Here is a 16,313-nt window from a genome sequence, read left to right as displayed (position 1 = left end):
CTCTCTCCTTTGCTCCTTCAGTATGTTTACTAAATGCACGTGTTATATCATACCGAGTTTCTCCGCCCCCTCTCTCTCCAGTGTGTTGAAATAACGTTTAGTTTGTGTTCAGTAAAGTTGTAGGATGTTGACAACAAACCGCTCACACTGCGGGTGCACGCTAGTTGTAAGAGTTTGTCATACTTAGTGTTTACAGCTGTTGCCCAGGTCACCTGCCTGTTGTCCCCACCCCACCCACACACCGCCCAGTCTGTAGTACAAGCTTGAACTTACAATGTCACCACCGTCAACAGTGAAGTGTACATTAGGAGACTGTTAGTATAAACCTACGGCTTCCATTGTACGCCACCACTGGCTAACGCTTTGTTGTAATTCTTTGGTCACGTGTCAGTTTCGTTGTTGGGGATCCCCTTGTTTTATTTCAGTTGGTCTCTTTTCTTTTGTACTAGGGTCAGGTATCTAGAAACCTGTCATGGTGGACTGAAGTAGACTGTGGTAATGATATACTTGATAGAAACTTCAAAAGCATGAGAGGGAAATAGCTCAGAGTGGAGTGGGAAGAATGAGTGGAGAGTAAGCAGTGAAGGTATCAAAGAAATTAGTGAATACCTACACGTACACACACATACCGCACACACACACACACTCTTCTTGAATATGGGGATACTTTGAGTATGAATGGTGGAATGCTTGCTCTCAATAGGCTCTTAGACCGAATGACCATTGAAGACACATTTCACCTGTATTTATCTATATGTTTGGGCCATGACCCCAACGATTGGTTTACACTTGGATGCCTTATGCTTCTGATTGCTTTGAATGCCAGTAAAAAAATTGGAGGAAAAAGATCGGTCACATATTAAAAGGTTCTCCTTTCAGACCACGCAAACTATAGGGCAGATGATGTTAAGGTCATGTTTTTTTTGGCCAACGGTTAACGAGCAGGGTCTTATGTGGCCAACATAACGACCAACCGCCTTTACTTTCCCCAACTAAAGTCAGGTACCCATTAGAGTTGGGTGAAATCAGGGCGCCTTAAAAATCCCGTTATTCAAAATCCCATTCTGAACCGAGATTTGATCACAGGACCCCAGGTTCAGAAGCCAAGCGTTTAACCACTCAGCCACTGCGCCCCTCGATCGCTGATTATATTGCATTAACGGTTTTTTTTTTAATTAAAATAAAATGAACTTCGGTTTTCTTTGACATCGCAGATGAAAGCGTCGACCTAGAATCACAAGGACGTTAACATGTAAGAGAAAGTGGCATTCATCTGGTATTGACTTGGGTGATTCTTATAAGACTACGTCAGGTCGTCAAGAATTGAGAAGATTTATCTTTAAATTTTTTTTAAACTCTCAAATTAATCAATTTCAATAAAAAAATTTAATTAACAAAAAAATAAAATAAATAATTTTGTTTATATTTCTAAGGGTTCTGACTGCCTGACTAATTACTAATTCTCCTACTTGCGGTGCGTGGGGAGAAAAGTGATACCAGAATTTTTGGGCCGGTCAAATCCCACGTAATAGATACTAGAATTCGCCTGCCAAAAGAATGGATATGGGAATATTCACCTGTGGGCCTCTCTATTATCATTATTTGAAGTTAGAACGAAAAGGGAGGGTCCATGGCCAAGTAAACCCTATATAGCAAGGGAACAAACCAGCCGGTTGGTAATGCTAGTAAGTAAATAAAAGCATGGAAAACATTCTGTACATAGAAGGTGATGATTTAGTTTTCATTTCAGAAAACAAAATCTAAGCCATTCTAATAATCGTGGTTAGAGTTGACGTATATATTTCCATAAGAGAAACAGGCAATAGCTATAAACATTTCTTCGATTGATTTCAAACTATGTCACTGTGGTTTTCAATAGGGTAATTCTAATAAGACTCATAAACAGTGACCTTTAACGAATTATTTTGGAGTCTAATAGAAGATTATATTCAGAAACCTTTGTGCCTAACCTATATATTGTTTTGACATGGTCCCTTTCCTTCCCTTTGTTTCCTTAGAACTTATAACTCTCCACCTTAAATAGTCTAATTTATTCTTCTGCTGGTTGAGTTGTTATTCGAAATATTTGATAGGCTCTGACATTTTTTGGCCTGGACTTTTTTGTTTTCTTCTTAAATCCTGAAAAAATGTGATACTTACATAATAGTTTGGCTGTACACCACTCCCTCGCTTATTTTATTTTCTGCATTTTCAATAAAACTGCTCGCATTTCAACAGCCCCTCCTTTTGGCCACAGTGTATTCTAGTATTTGGGACGTTGAATCGGAAAGGCCCGCTTAAAAACTGTCCCGGTGAACTTTTAAAACCCCCCGTTAATGTGAGTATCTGTTACGTCTAATTAGCATGGCCGGCTAGATAGCGCTACCCCCCACGCTAACACATAGTCCACTTACACTATTTAAGTATTTATCGGCTTTCAGCGCTTTTTCAAATATTTGAGAGGTTTTTTGATAATTTTCAACCAGGGCCCCCTTTTATTTCAATGATTGAATCCTGTGCATCGAACGCTCCATTAATATTTTGTCCGAACCTTTTTGTTTCTGCCTACCGCTGTAGTGTCGACATCTTCTGCAACACCAACTTGATTGCATCATCCGCTTCATTGCATCATCAGCTTTATTTGAAAAAAAAATCTCATGTGGCCAAGTCCTTTCTCGAATCTCATGGGACTAGATAAAATTTCCTTGTGTTTAGACTTAGCCATTTTATGGTGCTAGATGACCCAAATGTCTTGGTTTTTATTACACATTTGTGAAAGAAATTCCTTGAAATATATCGATAATGAAGTTCATCTATTTGTGTTCTTACAACTATATCCGTGGCATTTCAAGAACTACGGTCATTTGTAATCATTTCACATTTGTAGCTCTAGTTTACTGTCCAGCTATATTAGACACTACCTCGAGCTCTGGGATATCTGGCCGTTTACTTCTGTTGTTTTACACGTGTGTCTGTGATTGTGTCTGTGATTGTGTCTGGGAAGATAGAATTGAAACAAGTTTTAAAATGTTCAAGAAATTGTATACGCTGGTAACCTCTGTGCGTTAAAAGTAGGATTTTATTTTTAATCGGAGAGGGGAGGGCGAGTTTAATTTGAGTTGGATTCTGAATGCACTCCCCTAGCAGTCATGGACGTTAAGGTGATAGCTCCTTGGCTATGGGAACAAGGTCTCTGTTGTCGTTTAGAGCCTAACTTATTTCGTGTCCAGGACTTCTTGACAAAACAAACAAACAATCTATTCGCAGAAATAAACCAGTGGTTCGTGAACCAGTGGAAAGATTCTTGCAGCTCTAAAAGTTGGGCTCGGATTTTATTTTGAACGCTCCTGTTTTCAATTTACGCTCGCGATTGACTTCTTACTTAATACAATAGAGTGAGTAAATGTACCATTGCAGTATCCTCTAGTGAGAACTAATCGATTCATTTTCTTAGCTAATTAAAATGAATCAAACCTCTTTACTTTTTTTTAAATGCATGTTTATAGCTTTGTTGGATTTTAATAGTTGTGAGTTGTGTTAATTTTTGTCAAAGCATCAGCTCACCCCCCCCCCCCCCCCAATTCTTTGTTTACTTTTTGCCTTTAATAGGAACTATTCATATTGAATTGTTTGTAGTTATGTTTTCTCTCCTTATAACGTCCACACTGAGGGGCACCTTGTGTTTATTATGTTTGTTACTTGATACTGACATGGCTGTGCGTGCCCGTGTAATGTGTGTGTTTATGTGTGCTAATGTAGACACATGTACACTTTATGGCTTTCTTTATACAGTGAATTTCTGACACCAGATCATGTGACTGTGTTACATCAGACCGTGTAATAGTAGACACAATTGGCTAACTGCCCATCAGTTTAAACAAATCTTGTTGGGGGAAAATACAATGTTGGATGTCGAAGTGTCTAAAGTACTGCTTGGGTTTCATCATGGACGTTATATTTGTCTAGAATCTAGACCTAGGCCGGGTGTGTTTCTCAAACTAGACCTAAGCGGGGTGTGTTTCTCAAACTAGACCTAGACTGGTGTGTTTCTCAAATTAGACCGAGGCCAAGTGTGTTTCTCAAACATTATTGCCCTTAGAGATCTTCAGTTTGTAGATTCGCGATGACCAAAGATTCACTGACTTTTGACCATACATTAAAAAAAATATATATATTTGACAGACCTGCCGTTTTTTTTTTACCCGTATATTTTGTATTCCTTCATTGTCTAATAAGTGCTAGATTCGCATGTATGTGTCGGATTGGGGACAATACTCCTGATTAAGTTAAGGCACACCCTGTATGCATTCGTTTACGTGCCCACGACTTGGCTTGTTAATTGTTGGCTAATGACGATCTGCGTTAATTAGAGTGGGCTCTAGATCTCAACATTTCTCTCACCGATGTTCTGGCTACACGCGAGCAACTCACGCGACAACGTGGCAGAATAAGGATGGAAGATGGGAGGGCTGTGTACAGTGGCGTAACAAACAAGGCGTCCCCCCATGACTAATAGAGGGGCCAAACATGCTATAGCCGTTTCTTACTTTTAAGTAGACGTGAAAATCTGCATGTAGTTACTAGAGCGTAAGGACACAATAGCTTGTAAAATCATAGGCCTAAATAGATTGTAATGTCTTGGTGTCAATGTTCTGATACATGCTAAATGACTCGAACGATTTTTTTTTACACTTAACATTTTCCCTAAGGGGACCCACGGTCATATTCTTGGACCCAGGCTCACAGGTTTCTTGCTACACCACTGTGTGTGGATGTCGTAATTCAATGGTTTAGAAAAACAACTTTTGAATATGCCTATTCTAGATTTAAACTTTTTCAAGATACCCTTTTGACAGGTCAAAGTTTATATCAACTCACTCTGTCTGATAAAAATTTGCACACATTATTTCTCCCACATCTAATCTCGGATCAAGTTGAAATTTTGCACAATTATTTCTTGTACTTGACAAAACAAAAATAAATAAATAAATAAAACAACAATCAATTAATTAACTATTGGTAATTATTTATTTTGTTTGGTAATAATTTGGTATCGAACGGGAGGGGGGGTAATTGCACAGATGTGGTGGTATAAGTTGAATGAGTCCCCTTGAGGAGGCTTGAGGAGGCTTGAGCCATCGAGTTCGAATTCAAGTCGTACAACTTTAAACAAAAAAAAAATGCATTAAAAATAGCGCATTGAGAAAGCTAAATGCATGAAGTTGCGCTAAACAAAAACAATTGGTAAAACTATTTGTAATCGCACAGATTTGTAAGTTTTAGCTATAGATCTATTACACATTTCATTACATATATGACGCTAACTAATTGATACTGCTACGCATAATACGAGCTTTGTTTTTTTTTTAAAGTATTTTAAAACTATATTTTGTGTCCATCATATGAAAGGTGATCTAACCACCACACAACCAACTCGATGTCGTGGCTCCACAGAAAAACCTTCGCGCCCTTCAGATTAGGCTTGACACCCCACGGCACCATGACAATCAATAGCATTGGTGAGTAGCACGGTATGGGAAGTCTGTAAAGTTATCAAATGCCCAAACAGGAAGGATGAACGTTGGCAGCTAGACAGAAAGGATCAGGCAATTTTGGCACGATTCCGCACTGGACACTGTCCAATAGGAGCCTACTTCGCTAGGATTCGAGAGGATCACGATCCCAGATGTTGACACTCACACGCAGAATACGTCCTCAACGACTGCAGGGCGCTCAGAAACACAATCGAAGATACGACTTAGTCTTGTAACATAACTGGTGCATGCGGGGTTCTCTTGCTTTGTACGGAGACAAGCAGACCCTACACTGCCTACAGAGCACTGCCAAATACCTGGACAATGCTGTAAGGGATTAATCCCAGTACGGAGCCTTAATGCATGGAGGCTTACAAATGGCTGTGTATATGTGATATTATGATATAGAACTCTTGTTGTGAAATAAAACTCATTAGTCCGCACTTATGCGACCCCTGTGGGCCCGCACTTTCTTGGGACCCGCGCTAATTCTAGGTGTATAAATTATTAAATTAAACCATTGTACAACTGTTACGTGCGCATCTTAGTGTGAATGTGAAATGGTGCGATTGCGTGTTGAAAGGAAAGAAGAACCGAAATGGAGGACTATGAACAAGAAAGTGTTTTCAGTGTTAATAAAGATTAAAGTATTTATAAACTGTGATTTTGTCGTTTACATGTCTAAAGAGTCTAATCCAATATGAAAACGTAACAAGTGGCGCCCAACGCAAAGGTAACCCACGTATCCCTCTATTCACAGGGGATCTCCTGTCAGCAGACAGTAGAGATAGTAAAATCTAGATCTAGAGACAGGAGAACATTCGATTCGATATTATTAGAAATAGACTATGGCGGACATGGCTGAGGTAGCAGCGTTGAAGGAAGAGGGAAGGTTGTTGGAGCTTGAAGGGGCAGAACTAAGAAAATACGTACAAGAAAGGTTGATGGAGAGGGAGAGATTAGCGATGGAAAGAGAAAAAGAAAAGGAGAGATTAGCGATGGAAAGAGAAAAAGAAAAGGAGAGATTAGCGATGGAAAGAGACAAAGAAAAGGAGAGATTAGATAAGGAGGACAAAAGAGAAAGGGAAAAAGAAAAGGAGAGATTAGCGATGGAAAGAGACAAAGAAAAGGAGAGATTAGATAAGGAGGACAAAAGAGAAAGAGAAAAGGATAAGGAGATAGTAGCAATTGAAAGGGAAAAGAAAAATGAATTGGTCGCCATTGAAAGAGAAAGATTAGCATTTGAAAAAGAGACAGCAGAGAAAAAGTTAAAAACAGACCAAGGAAAAGAGAATGATAAAAGAAAGAGTGAATCTACAGGGAATAAACTGGCAAAATATAAAGGTTTGATATTCAACGAAGACAAAATGGACATAGACATTTTTTTGAAGAAGTTCGAAATAGAAATGAGAGAACTGGAGTACCCTGAAGACAAATGGACATTCTTATTGTCAAGATCATTTACAGCGGAGGTGCCTTCAAAAATATGTATGAACCAGAGTAACTACAGCATTGTGAAAGAACAACTACTTCGAACTTTCGGGAAAACAGAAGCTTTCTATCGCCAACAGTTTGTTAATTGTGAGATAGAACCAGAGGATGACCCGCAGACCTTCTTGGACAAAATGAGCAGCCATTTCGATAACTGGATAGAAACCGCTGAGGTAGAAAAAACCTTTGACAGTCTTAAGACATTTCTCATGCTGGACAAAGTGATGTACGAGTGTCAGGAGGAATTAAAAATATTTCTGTTGGAGAGGAAACCGAAATCCATAGAAGACATAGTAAGACTGATAAGGGCTTATAAAGTGGCACATCCCGAGAAGAAATTATCTAGAGGCAGTGATATAGAAGAAATAGTTGCCTTTAACAGAACATGGGAGACACAGAATAACTCTCACAGAACAAGGGAGACACAGGAGAGACAGTATAGAAGTGGTACATATGAAAGACAAAATGATAGCCGCAACGGAAGATATCAAGGAAACAGACAGGAAAGAAAGGACTGGGAGAAAGGTAGAATAGAGCAAGGCTTATCATTGTCATCTGATACTGGAACATTGGAGATTTTTCATACATTCGTAGGGAACAAGGCAGCCAAGACCATCAGGGATACTGGGAGCACTATTATTGGAGTGAATAAGAATTTAGTGGAACACCATGAATATACAGGCGAATCTAGGAAGTGTGTTATGTTTAATGGGAATATTGTACAATTACCGATTGCTAAAGTTAGTATAGACACACCGTATGTTAAGGGGACAGTGGAAGCTTGTGTTGTAGATCAGGGTGAGATAGATTTAATTATTGGGAATATCCATGGGGTGAAAATATGTTCAGTAAGGGAGATTGAGAATTGGAAGAAATATTATGGGATAAAGTCTACGCGAGGTAGAAATGGGGATGTGGAAGAAGACATAAGATCTCATACATCAGATGACATGGGTAGCAGAGAGCACGAGAAGAAAGAATTAACAGATAAGGTAGAAAGCAATGCAATAGGAATGGGTCCAAATCAAAGTAAAGTAAGGCAATCAGTGGTACAGGGAAAGCGATTTAAACCCACATATAGACGTACAAGTTCATACATCTTATGCTTTAATTGTGGGAGAAGGGGGCATATTAAAAGACAGTGTCAACAATTAATTAGAATTAAGGATTCAAGGTACAATAGTGAAGAGGCGTATACGAGAAAAGAGAGGGATATTAGCAGCCTAGAAAACAGTACAGCTAGATCATTAGGTAGTAGGATCACAATGGGACATCATTGCAAAGGAGGGAAGCGGAAAGGATGGCATGTCAATAATGTTAGAATTATATAGATAGGATTAGAAAAGGTGGGAATGATGGACATTAATTATTGTTCTATTCTACAATGAATAAATATATGTGTAATGAATTGAATATTGTTGTTACAATATGCATGGAGCAAGATAGACTTTGTTTGTTAACTATTTGATTACGACTGGAATGATGGTGTTTTGTACAGGCATACGATTATGAGTGGGGAGTTGTATTAATAAAAATATGATTACTTATAGATATATGTTAACAGAAGTGGTTTCAATTGCTCATAATAACAGTTATTATTGTGATGAATATAATTGTTATTCCATGTTGGAATTGTATTGGTATTAACATGACATTGTGTTTGATTTTGTGTAGTTATTACATTATGGTTTTATATGTTACCGATTTGTTTTAACTTGGAATAGTCTGATAATATATTCAGTGATTTGTATTTTGGACGTTCGATGTGCATCGAACTTGTTAAACAGGGGGGGTGTTACGTGCGCATCTTAGTGTGAATGTGAAATGGTGCGATTGCGTGTTGAAAGGAAAGAAGAACCGAAATGGAGGACTATGAACAAGAAAGTGTTTTCAGTGTTAATAAAGATTAAAGTATTTATAAACTGTGATTTTGTCGTTTACATGTCTAAAGAGTCTAATCCAATATGAAAACGTAACAACAACTCATAGCATATTTCCCGCTGCCTCCTGTCAATTTACCAGGAGCTCCTGGAAATCTCCTGAAATTGCAAAATATACGAAGAACTCATGGAAATATCCGGAAATTATTAAAATCTTTAGAAAGTTCATACGAATCTCCTGAAAACTAATGAAGAATTACTTTAGTTGAACAATTCTCGTAGATAGATTAAAACATTTATTAAATCTTGCTACTGAGCATGATCTCTGTAGGAAATACAATTTTCAGGATACACTGTATGACTTTGCTACACTTAAGGCTCGTAAAGTTCGTGGGATAACTCTATCCGCAGAAATCTTCTTCTTCTTGAAACCGTCAGGTAGAGTTGAGCCTTCGGCTCTTGGAACTCTAAGCCAGCAAAAGCGAACAAGAGCTCCCTTTCACGGCCTGAATGAGAACAGTGTACACTGTTCTGTCTGGCGGGGTGTCAGACTCACGGTCATTGACCGCATGCACCGGGACCCCTGCCACTTTCCTTTTCTATATCAAGCTAACCTTGCAGGACACGCCATTTATGTAACGGCCCCTTTAGGAACGACGCCTGGATTGTGACAAGGTTGTGGGAGCTTTTTTACAACTCCGCACAGTGCAATGAGGATGCTCTCGCACCCCCTTAGGCACCCCCACGGGAGTCTTGTTTTGCTACCCTTTAGCCTAATCGTTTCCTCCTACGATCGTTTCCACCCGGGCGCCACTATGAGGCAGGGTAGTATGCCCGGGATCCGCAGAAATAAAAGAGTGATCTTTCCTTTACTTCTTCTCGTCCAAACTGTTGAGGGAAGAAGAGAATTATGTATATATATATATATATATATATATATATATATATATATATATATATATATATATATATATATATATATATATATATATATATATATATATATATATATTATGATAGAGAACTCTTGTTGTGAAAGACAACTCGTATTATGATAGAAAACTTGTGAAATAAAACTCATATTATGATGGAAAACTCTTTTGAAAGACAACTCGTATTATGATAGAGAACTCTTGCTTTGAAAGACATGTTGTCTCTTGAACGGTTCTATTTAGAGCTGAGGTCTCTCAACATGCGTTGCCATTATTTCGAAATCCATTCAGCAGACTGCAGTTTCATGTGCACTTAACAAGAGACTAAATAATATGATAAATCCCTTTACTCAAAAAACGACAATTTACAAATATTGTAAAGAACTATTTTGTAAATATCATACAGTTTCCTTCAGCAAACATAAATGTCAGTTATCCATTAGAGCTCCGACATCGCGAAGTAGCTGTACGAAAAACATGCAGTTTATTAACTTGTAAACTACTAAACAAAGTATTGCATTTTCTTTTATTGAGCACACATTTGTTCTGTTAATAGATTTCGGGTGGATGTTGTAGAACTACACTTGCACACAATCAGTTACCATCTGTTGCTAGCGCGATAGGTTTAATGTAATGACAAAGATCAATGTCTATAACATTGGGTAAACATGCGGATATAAATAGACAACAATCGTCGTGCTAGGAATTTAGTTTTATAAAGTAGACCTACTGTTTTTTGTTTTAGTTTTAGACACACAGTTATAGGGTTAGCTTTGGACACACACACACACACATACACACACAGTTGTAGGTTTAGTTTTAGACACAAATAGTTGTGGGTTTGGTTTTGGACTCACCCAGTTGTAGGTGTAGCTTTGGACACACACAATTTTAGGTTTAGCTTTGGACACATATAGTTTTAAGTTTTGGACACACAAAGTCTTAGCACTTACGCTTAGCTTTGGACACAAAGTTTTAAGTTTAGCTTTGGACACATATACATTTGTGTTTTAGACAGAAATAGTTGTGGGGTTAGTTTTGGATAAGCACAGTTGTTGTTTTAGTTTTGGACAGACTCAGTAGTAGGTGTAGTTTTAGAAACATGTTTGTTTGTTCACTGATAGATGCCATTGATAAACTCATCCGAATAGTTGACAGTCCTTGCTTTCCCCATCGGTTCTCCGTTATACGTAATAACCAGTACACACACAAAAATATGCCCGAATTAAAATCCTCCTAGAGTTCGAGCAATCACTGAAGCCTGTCCAAGAGAAGAATGTCTTCCAAATGGTCAGGAATGAAACAAGGGCTATCTGTCCCCGCTGTTGTCTGAAGGTTCCGCTATGGCCAAGACCTCTGTCGTTTGGGTCACTCACATTTTTAGAAGTATCGTGCCCCGGTCGTTTACGTTTCGTGTGATTACGTTTCTTCGTGTGATTACGTTTACGACTTTGTGGACTAGGGTAGAGTGGGTATCGATTGAGCCCCCCACCCCAGAGCCATAAGGTCATTTACCTGGAGCCAGTTTTGTTATATATGGGTGTGGGGATCAGACCCTCCATTAAATCCAATCGTCCTAACAAATGCCGAATTGGCTCTAAAGGGGAATGATTATAGAGTAGTCTAGATCTAATTGCTTAGATCAGTGTTTCCCAAACTGTATTTCGCGGAACCCTAGTGTTGCGTGGGGCCTTAAGGTGTTCCACGAACGACTGGAATAATGAACTAGCATGCCACCACGTGAATTCATCTCTCTACAAAGAATCAAAGGATTCCGTTAAATACTCAGAATGTGCCAAGTGTTCCGTTGAGGAAAAAGTTTGGGAAACACTGTCGTAGATAACAAAATGAAAACTGTTTTAGTGTTTATGCAGATCTAGGATACATGGGATGTCCAATGGTTTTGTTTTGATTGATAATTGATAAGAAAAACAAAAACGACCAAAAAAAAAACCACATCATTCTTTCTTTCTTTAATCTCCCTTACATGAATGTATTGTTTTAAAAGAGGTTTGCATAATTAATTCTAATAATAAAATGGTTCACTGCCATTAAAAGTAGCCAAAAATAAGTCGAAAGTCAGATTTTCAAAAAACCTTTCTAGATTTTGCGACCTAAACGTGACAGACGGGCAGACATACGAGACAAAAACTACTAGCGACTTTTCCCCTTTGAGAGGCCGCCGCTAAAGTGAGATAGTGGAAGAAACAAGACACGCGTATGTTGTTCACAGTGAGTATATGCTGTGTGTCTTTGCAGGCTGTTCAGGCGCTGGGCACGTCCATCTTCGAAGCCCTCGACTATGGCATCGACCCCACGGAGGAGCGTCAACTCAGCCACGAACTGGAATCACTCATCACGACCATGACAAGCGCAGACAACTCTATGGACGACGACCACGAGCTGCAGAATGCAGACGACGAGGGGATAGAGAAAGACGCTGACCTTGAACACAAATGCTTGCTGCAGGATGTCCTCAAGGTACTCACGTAGCATAACTATCTTAACCGACGTGTGACTTGTAGACTCATTTTGTCGACCTATGAAAAGATCACCGTTGCCAACTAAATAATGAAAATGTGTACAACACACGAAATACATTTTCATTGATGATGCTGAAAAAACACGTAATTTATTATAATGGGTTTTTTTTATTTAATTTTCATCTTCACCAATAATCTATGCTATAGGCCTACTAACTATTATTTCAGGGACAACAAACATTTATTTAGGTACATAATGGACCCGAACATTTTCATCATTCCTTTATCTGACATCATAATAAATGTTGAAGTTCTTCGAGTTTGACTTTTTAAAAATGTTGTTTGATAGTTATAATTGGAATCAATGAAATTCTTGCTTTACAAAAGAAATGGTGTGTGCCAGTCGAAGTGAAACAGTTTTCCCCCTAGATTCCTAGATGATTCGTCCCGAGACATGACGTTAAACTGCGATCCTCTTTCCTTAGCACTTTTGGAGCTCAAAAGTGCCCTACTTCTTTTCTATCATTGTGTCTGCCTCCTCTTTTCCTAAGTCTGCCTTCATTGATCATCACACTGTCTCCTTAACTTTAAATTCTCACTACGTCCTAGACCAGTCCGTTTGCCGTGGACTGCGACGGGTAAGGGGGGATAAAGAGATCCTGGTGTTTGGGTGGTGGCTATCTGAGGATAAACCACAACAACACAATACTTTGGCTCCAAGTTCCCCTAGACCTGAGACCCAGATGGCCCGCTCTGGGTCAACCGGCTGGTCATGCCGAGCTACCAGCATAGGTCGTCGACCTATGCTGGAGGGCGGTGGCTGGAGGGTCAATCAGGGAGCTGCTGTATCGGACACATGTCCGATGTAGCAGCTGACTGAGTATAGCACCTGTGTAGCCCTGGCGGGCTCATTCTGGACATCCGAATGGCCCGTCCCCTTGTTGGACTCGATGGCGGGTGGGGAGCACAGGTGCCGAATTAACCAAAATATATATGGACAAAAAAACACACACAAAACTACTTGCCCCAGACCTATGTCTGGGCAAGAAACGACGAATTGACGATAAAAAAGAGGAGGTCCCAAAAAGCTGTGCCACCTGGCCATCATTTCTGGTGGTTAGATGCACTGAGGAGGGAAAAAGCCTGACCAAGTTGAGCCCTTTTATTATCTATAAGGGACTCAAGTCAGTAGTGGGAGAGCCCAAGAGTGTGTCTAAGCTACACAAAACAATGGAACTCCTTGTAGAAGTAGACAGCAAGACACACTCTGATGGGCTTTTAAGATGCAGAAGACTCTGTGATCTCCAAGTGGAAGTCATGCCACACAAGAGTCTGAACACCAGCAGAGGTGTAATCAGCTCTAGGGACCTACTGGAATGTTCCGAGAAGGAAATAGTGGAGGGCATTGAAGGAGTCACCCATGCCCGGCGCATTACCAGGCGCAGGGAGGGTGAGGAGGTCAAAACCGCCACTATTATCCTCACATTCGGAACTAGGACACCGCCAGAGTATGTGAAGGCAGGATACCTACGAGTTCCAGTGAGGCCCTACATACCTAACCCCATGAGGTGCTTCAAGTGCCAGGGTTATGGACACGGCGCGGCAGTCTGCAAGAGGAACAATGTGTGTGCCAGATGTGCTGGAGAGGGTCATGAGGACAAGGGCTGCACAGCCCAGTTCAAATGCCCAAACTGTCAAGCTGGCCACTCAGCCTACTCCAAGGACTGCCCTGTGTGGAAACAGGAGGTTGCCGTGCAGGAGTACAAGGCAAGAAACGGATGTACCTTTAGCCAGGCGAAATCGGCTGTACTGGCCCTACCCAAGGGCCAATTCGGCTTGACAAAGACCTACGCCCAGGCTGTTGCTAAGAAAGGAAGATCCATAGCCACACAGACGGACACATTGACCCCACCACCCCCTCCTCCTCCCCCAACTCAGAAGAAAACACCGCCAAAGAACACACCTCTGAAGAAACAAGAAAGCCCTGTTGTCATGCTAAAGAACAGGTTCTCTGTGCTCGCTGATGAGAGCATGGAGACTGAGCAGCATGTCAAAACCAATACTCCGGGAGAACCCGGAGACATCATGTCTGACACAGGTTCTCCTCAGAGAACCCAGCCAGACACCCCAACCTCTACCGAGTTAGAGGTTGACCAACTCCCTAAGGGGAGAAATCAAAGCGGAGAGGATGCCCGAGGTGAGAGAGGAGGAAATAACCTCCGCTCTAACCAGAGGGATCTCCCCTCTCCAGAGAGAAAGACTTCCCCCAAAAGGGGGTTGCCCTCCTCTCCATCCAAACCCAAGAATAAAAATACCAAGGTCACTGGAATAAAGGGAAACCCCTCCGGGGGCCTCCCAAGGCCAAATAGCTCCAAGTAGGTCATCTAGAATAAGCCATGGATTCCAGAATTGTACAGTGGAATTGTAGAGGCCTCAAGGCCAATTACGAGGAAATGCAGCTACTGATGGACTCTGAGACTCCTGTAGCTGTCTGCTTACAGGAAACATTTCTAAAGGATTGCATCAGCTTCCGAAGCTACCGTGCTTACACCAAGAATGTTGAGGATGCAGAGAGAGCATCAGGTGGAGTCTGTATCCTTGTGAAGGATAGCATCCCCCATGAGAGGGTAGAACTACAGACCACACTACAGGCCGTAGCAGCTAGGATAACCCTTCACAAGGTTATCACTTGCTGCAGCCTGTATCTACCACCAGGCGCTCCATTAAACCGAACAGACATGGAGGACCTATTGAAACAACTCCCCCGGCCTTATTTAATCCTTGGGGATTTCAATGCCCATAACACCATGTGGGGATCCAACAATACCGACACAAGAGGTCGTATGCTGGAGGATATCTTCCTCCAACATGATTTATGCATACTTAATGATGCATCACCGACCTACTTGCACCCAGGAACTGGATCATTCACATGCATTGACCTCACCGTATGCGTCCCCGGACTTCTGGACGATTTTAAATGGTCAGTTAGCAATGATCTACGGGGAAGTGATCACTTCCCAATCATCATTACTAACAATCTCCCTTCATTGGGACGACCTCAGCGGTGGAAACTGAATAAGGCCGATTGGGAACAATTCCAAAAAAGATGCTCTGAGGATATCACAGAAAATATCCTCCATGAACAGAACCCAGCTGATACCTTTGCTAGCAAGCTACTAAGTATAGCCAGGAAAGTTGTACCCCTAACCTCTGCAAATCCAAAACGGCCTAGCAAACCATGGTTTGATACAGCTTGCAAAAGTGCTATTGGTGATAGGAAAAAACGACTGGCTGCATTTATAAAGAATCCTTCCCAGGAAAACCTAAAGCTATTCAGGATAGCTAGAGCAAAGGCTAGACAAACCATACGGTCAGCCAAAAGGAATTCCTGGAGAAGTTTTGTCGGCAGTCTGGATGCCAAAACTTCTGCTAGAGCGGTTTGGAAGGCAGTAAGGCGAATCAAAGGGAAAGAATCAAATGCAATAGGGCATTTGAAAAACCAAGGACGAACTGTCACGTCCCCCAGAGAAATAGCTGACTGCCTTGCATCCTCAATAGCAGAAAAATCATCCACTGCACACTACACGCCAGAGTTCCAAAAAGTCAAAACCAGGGAGGAAAGACACCCCATTGATTTCAGGTCAGAGAACAATGAAGACTACAACAAACCGTTCTCGCTTGAGGAACTGAGGGAATCGCTGGACAAGTCACATGACACAGCGCCTGGAGAAGACGAAATCCATTACCAGTTCCTCAAGCACCTTCCCGAACCCTCATTGGCAGTCCTACTAGGGGTCTATAACTGTGTGTGGCAAACAGGCGCTTTCCCAAACAGCTGGAGGAAAGCCACAGTTATACCGATACCTAAACCGGGAAGAGACGGCTCTGACCCAGCTAACTATCGACCAATAGCACTAACAAGCTGCATCTGCAAAACCATGGAAAGAATGATTAACAGTAGGTTGGTCTGGTACCTGGAAAGGAATAAAG

The 16,313-nt window shown here is 40.9% G+C and overlaps 1 protein-coding gene across 2 annotated transcripts in view; it reads left to right on the top strand.

Moving 5' to 3' along the window:
* Positions 1–16,313, top strand: part of LOC106052037 (protein spire homolog 1-like) — a 96,478-nt gene that overhangs the window by 41,201 nt on the left and 38,964 nt on the right. For both annotated transcript variants that reach the window (XM_056034471.1, XM_013207280.2), the window contains exon 3: positions 12,097–12,318. In XM_056034471.1, the coding sequence (XP_055890446.1) occupies positions 12,097–12,318 (222 nt within the window). The remainder of the gene's footprint in view (positions 1–12,096; positions 12,319–16,313) is intronic.

The sequence above is a fragment of the Biomphalaria glabrata genome, chromosome 7, assembly GCF_947242115.1.
Source record: "Biomphalaria glabrata chromosome 7, xgBioGlab47.1, whole genome shotgun sequence".
NCBI lineage: Eukaryota > Metazoa > Mollusca > Gastropoda > Planorbidae > Biomphalaria > Biomphalaria glabrata.
The sequence above is the reverse complement of the archived record's forward strand: the minus strand, read 5'-3'. Positions and strand labels throughout refer to the sequence as shown.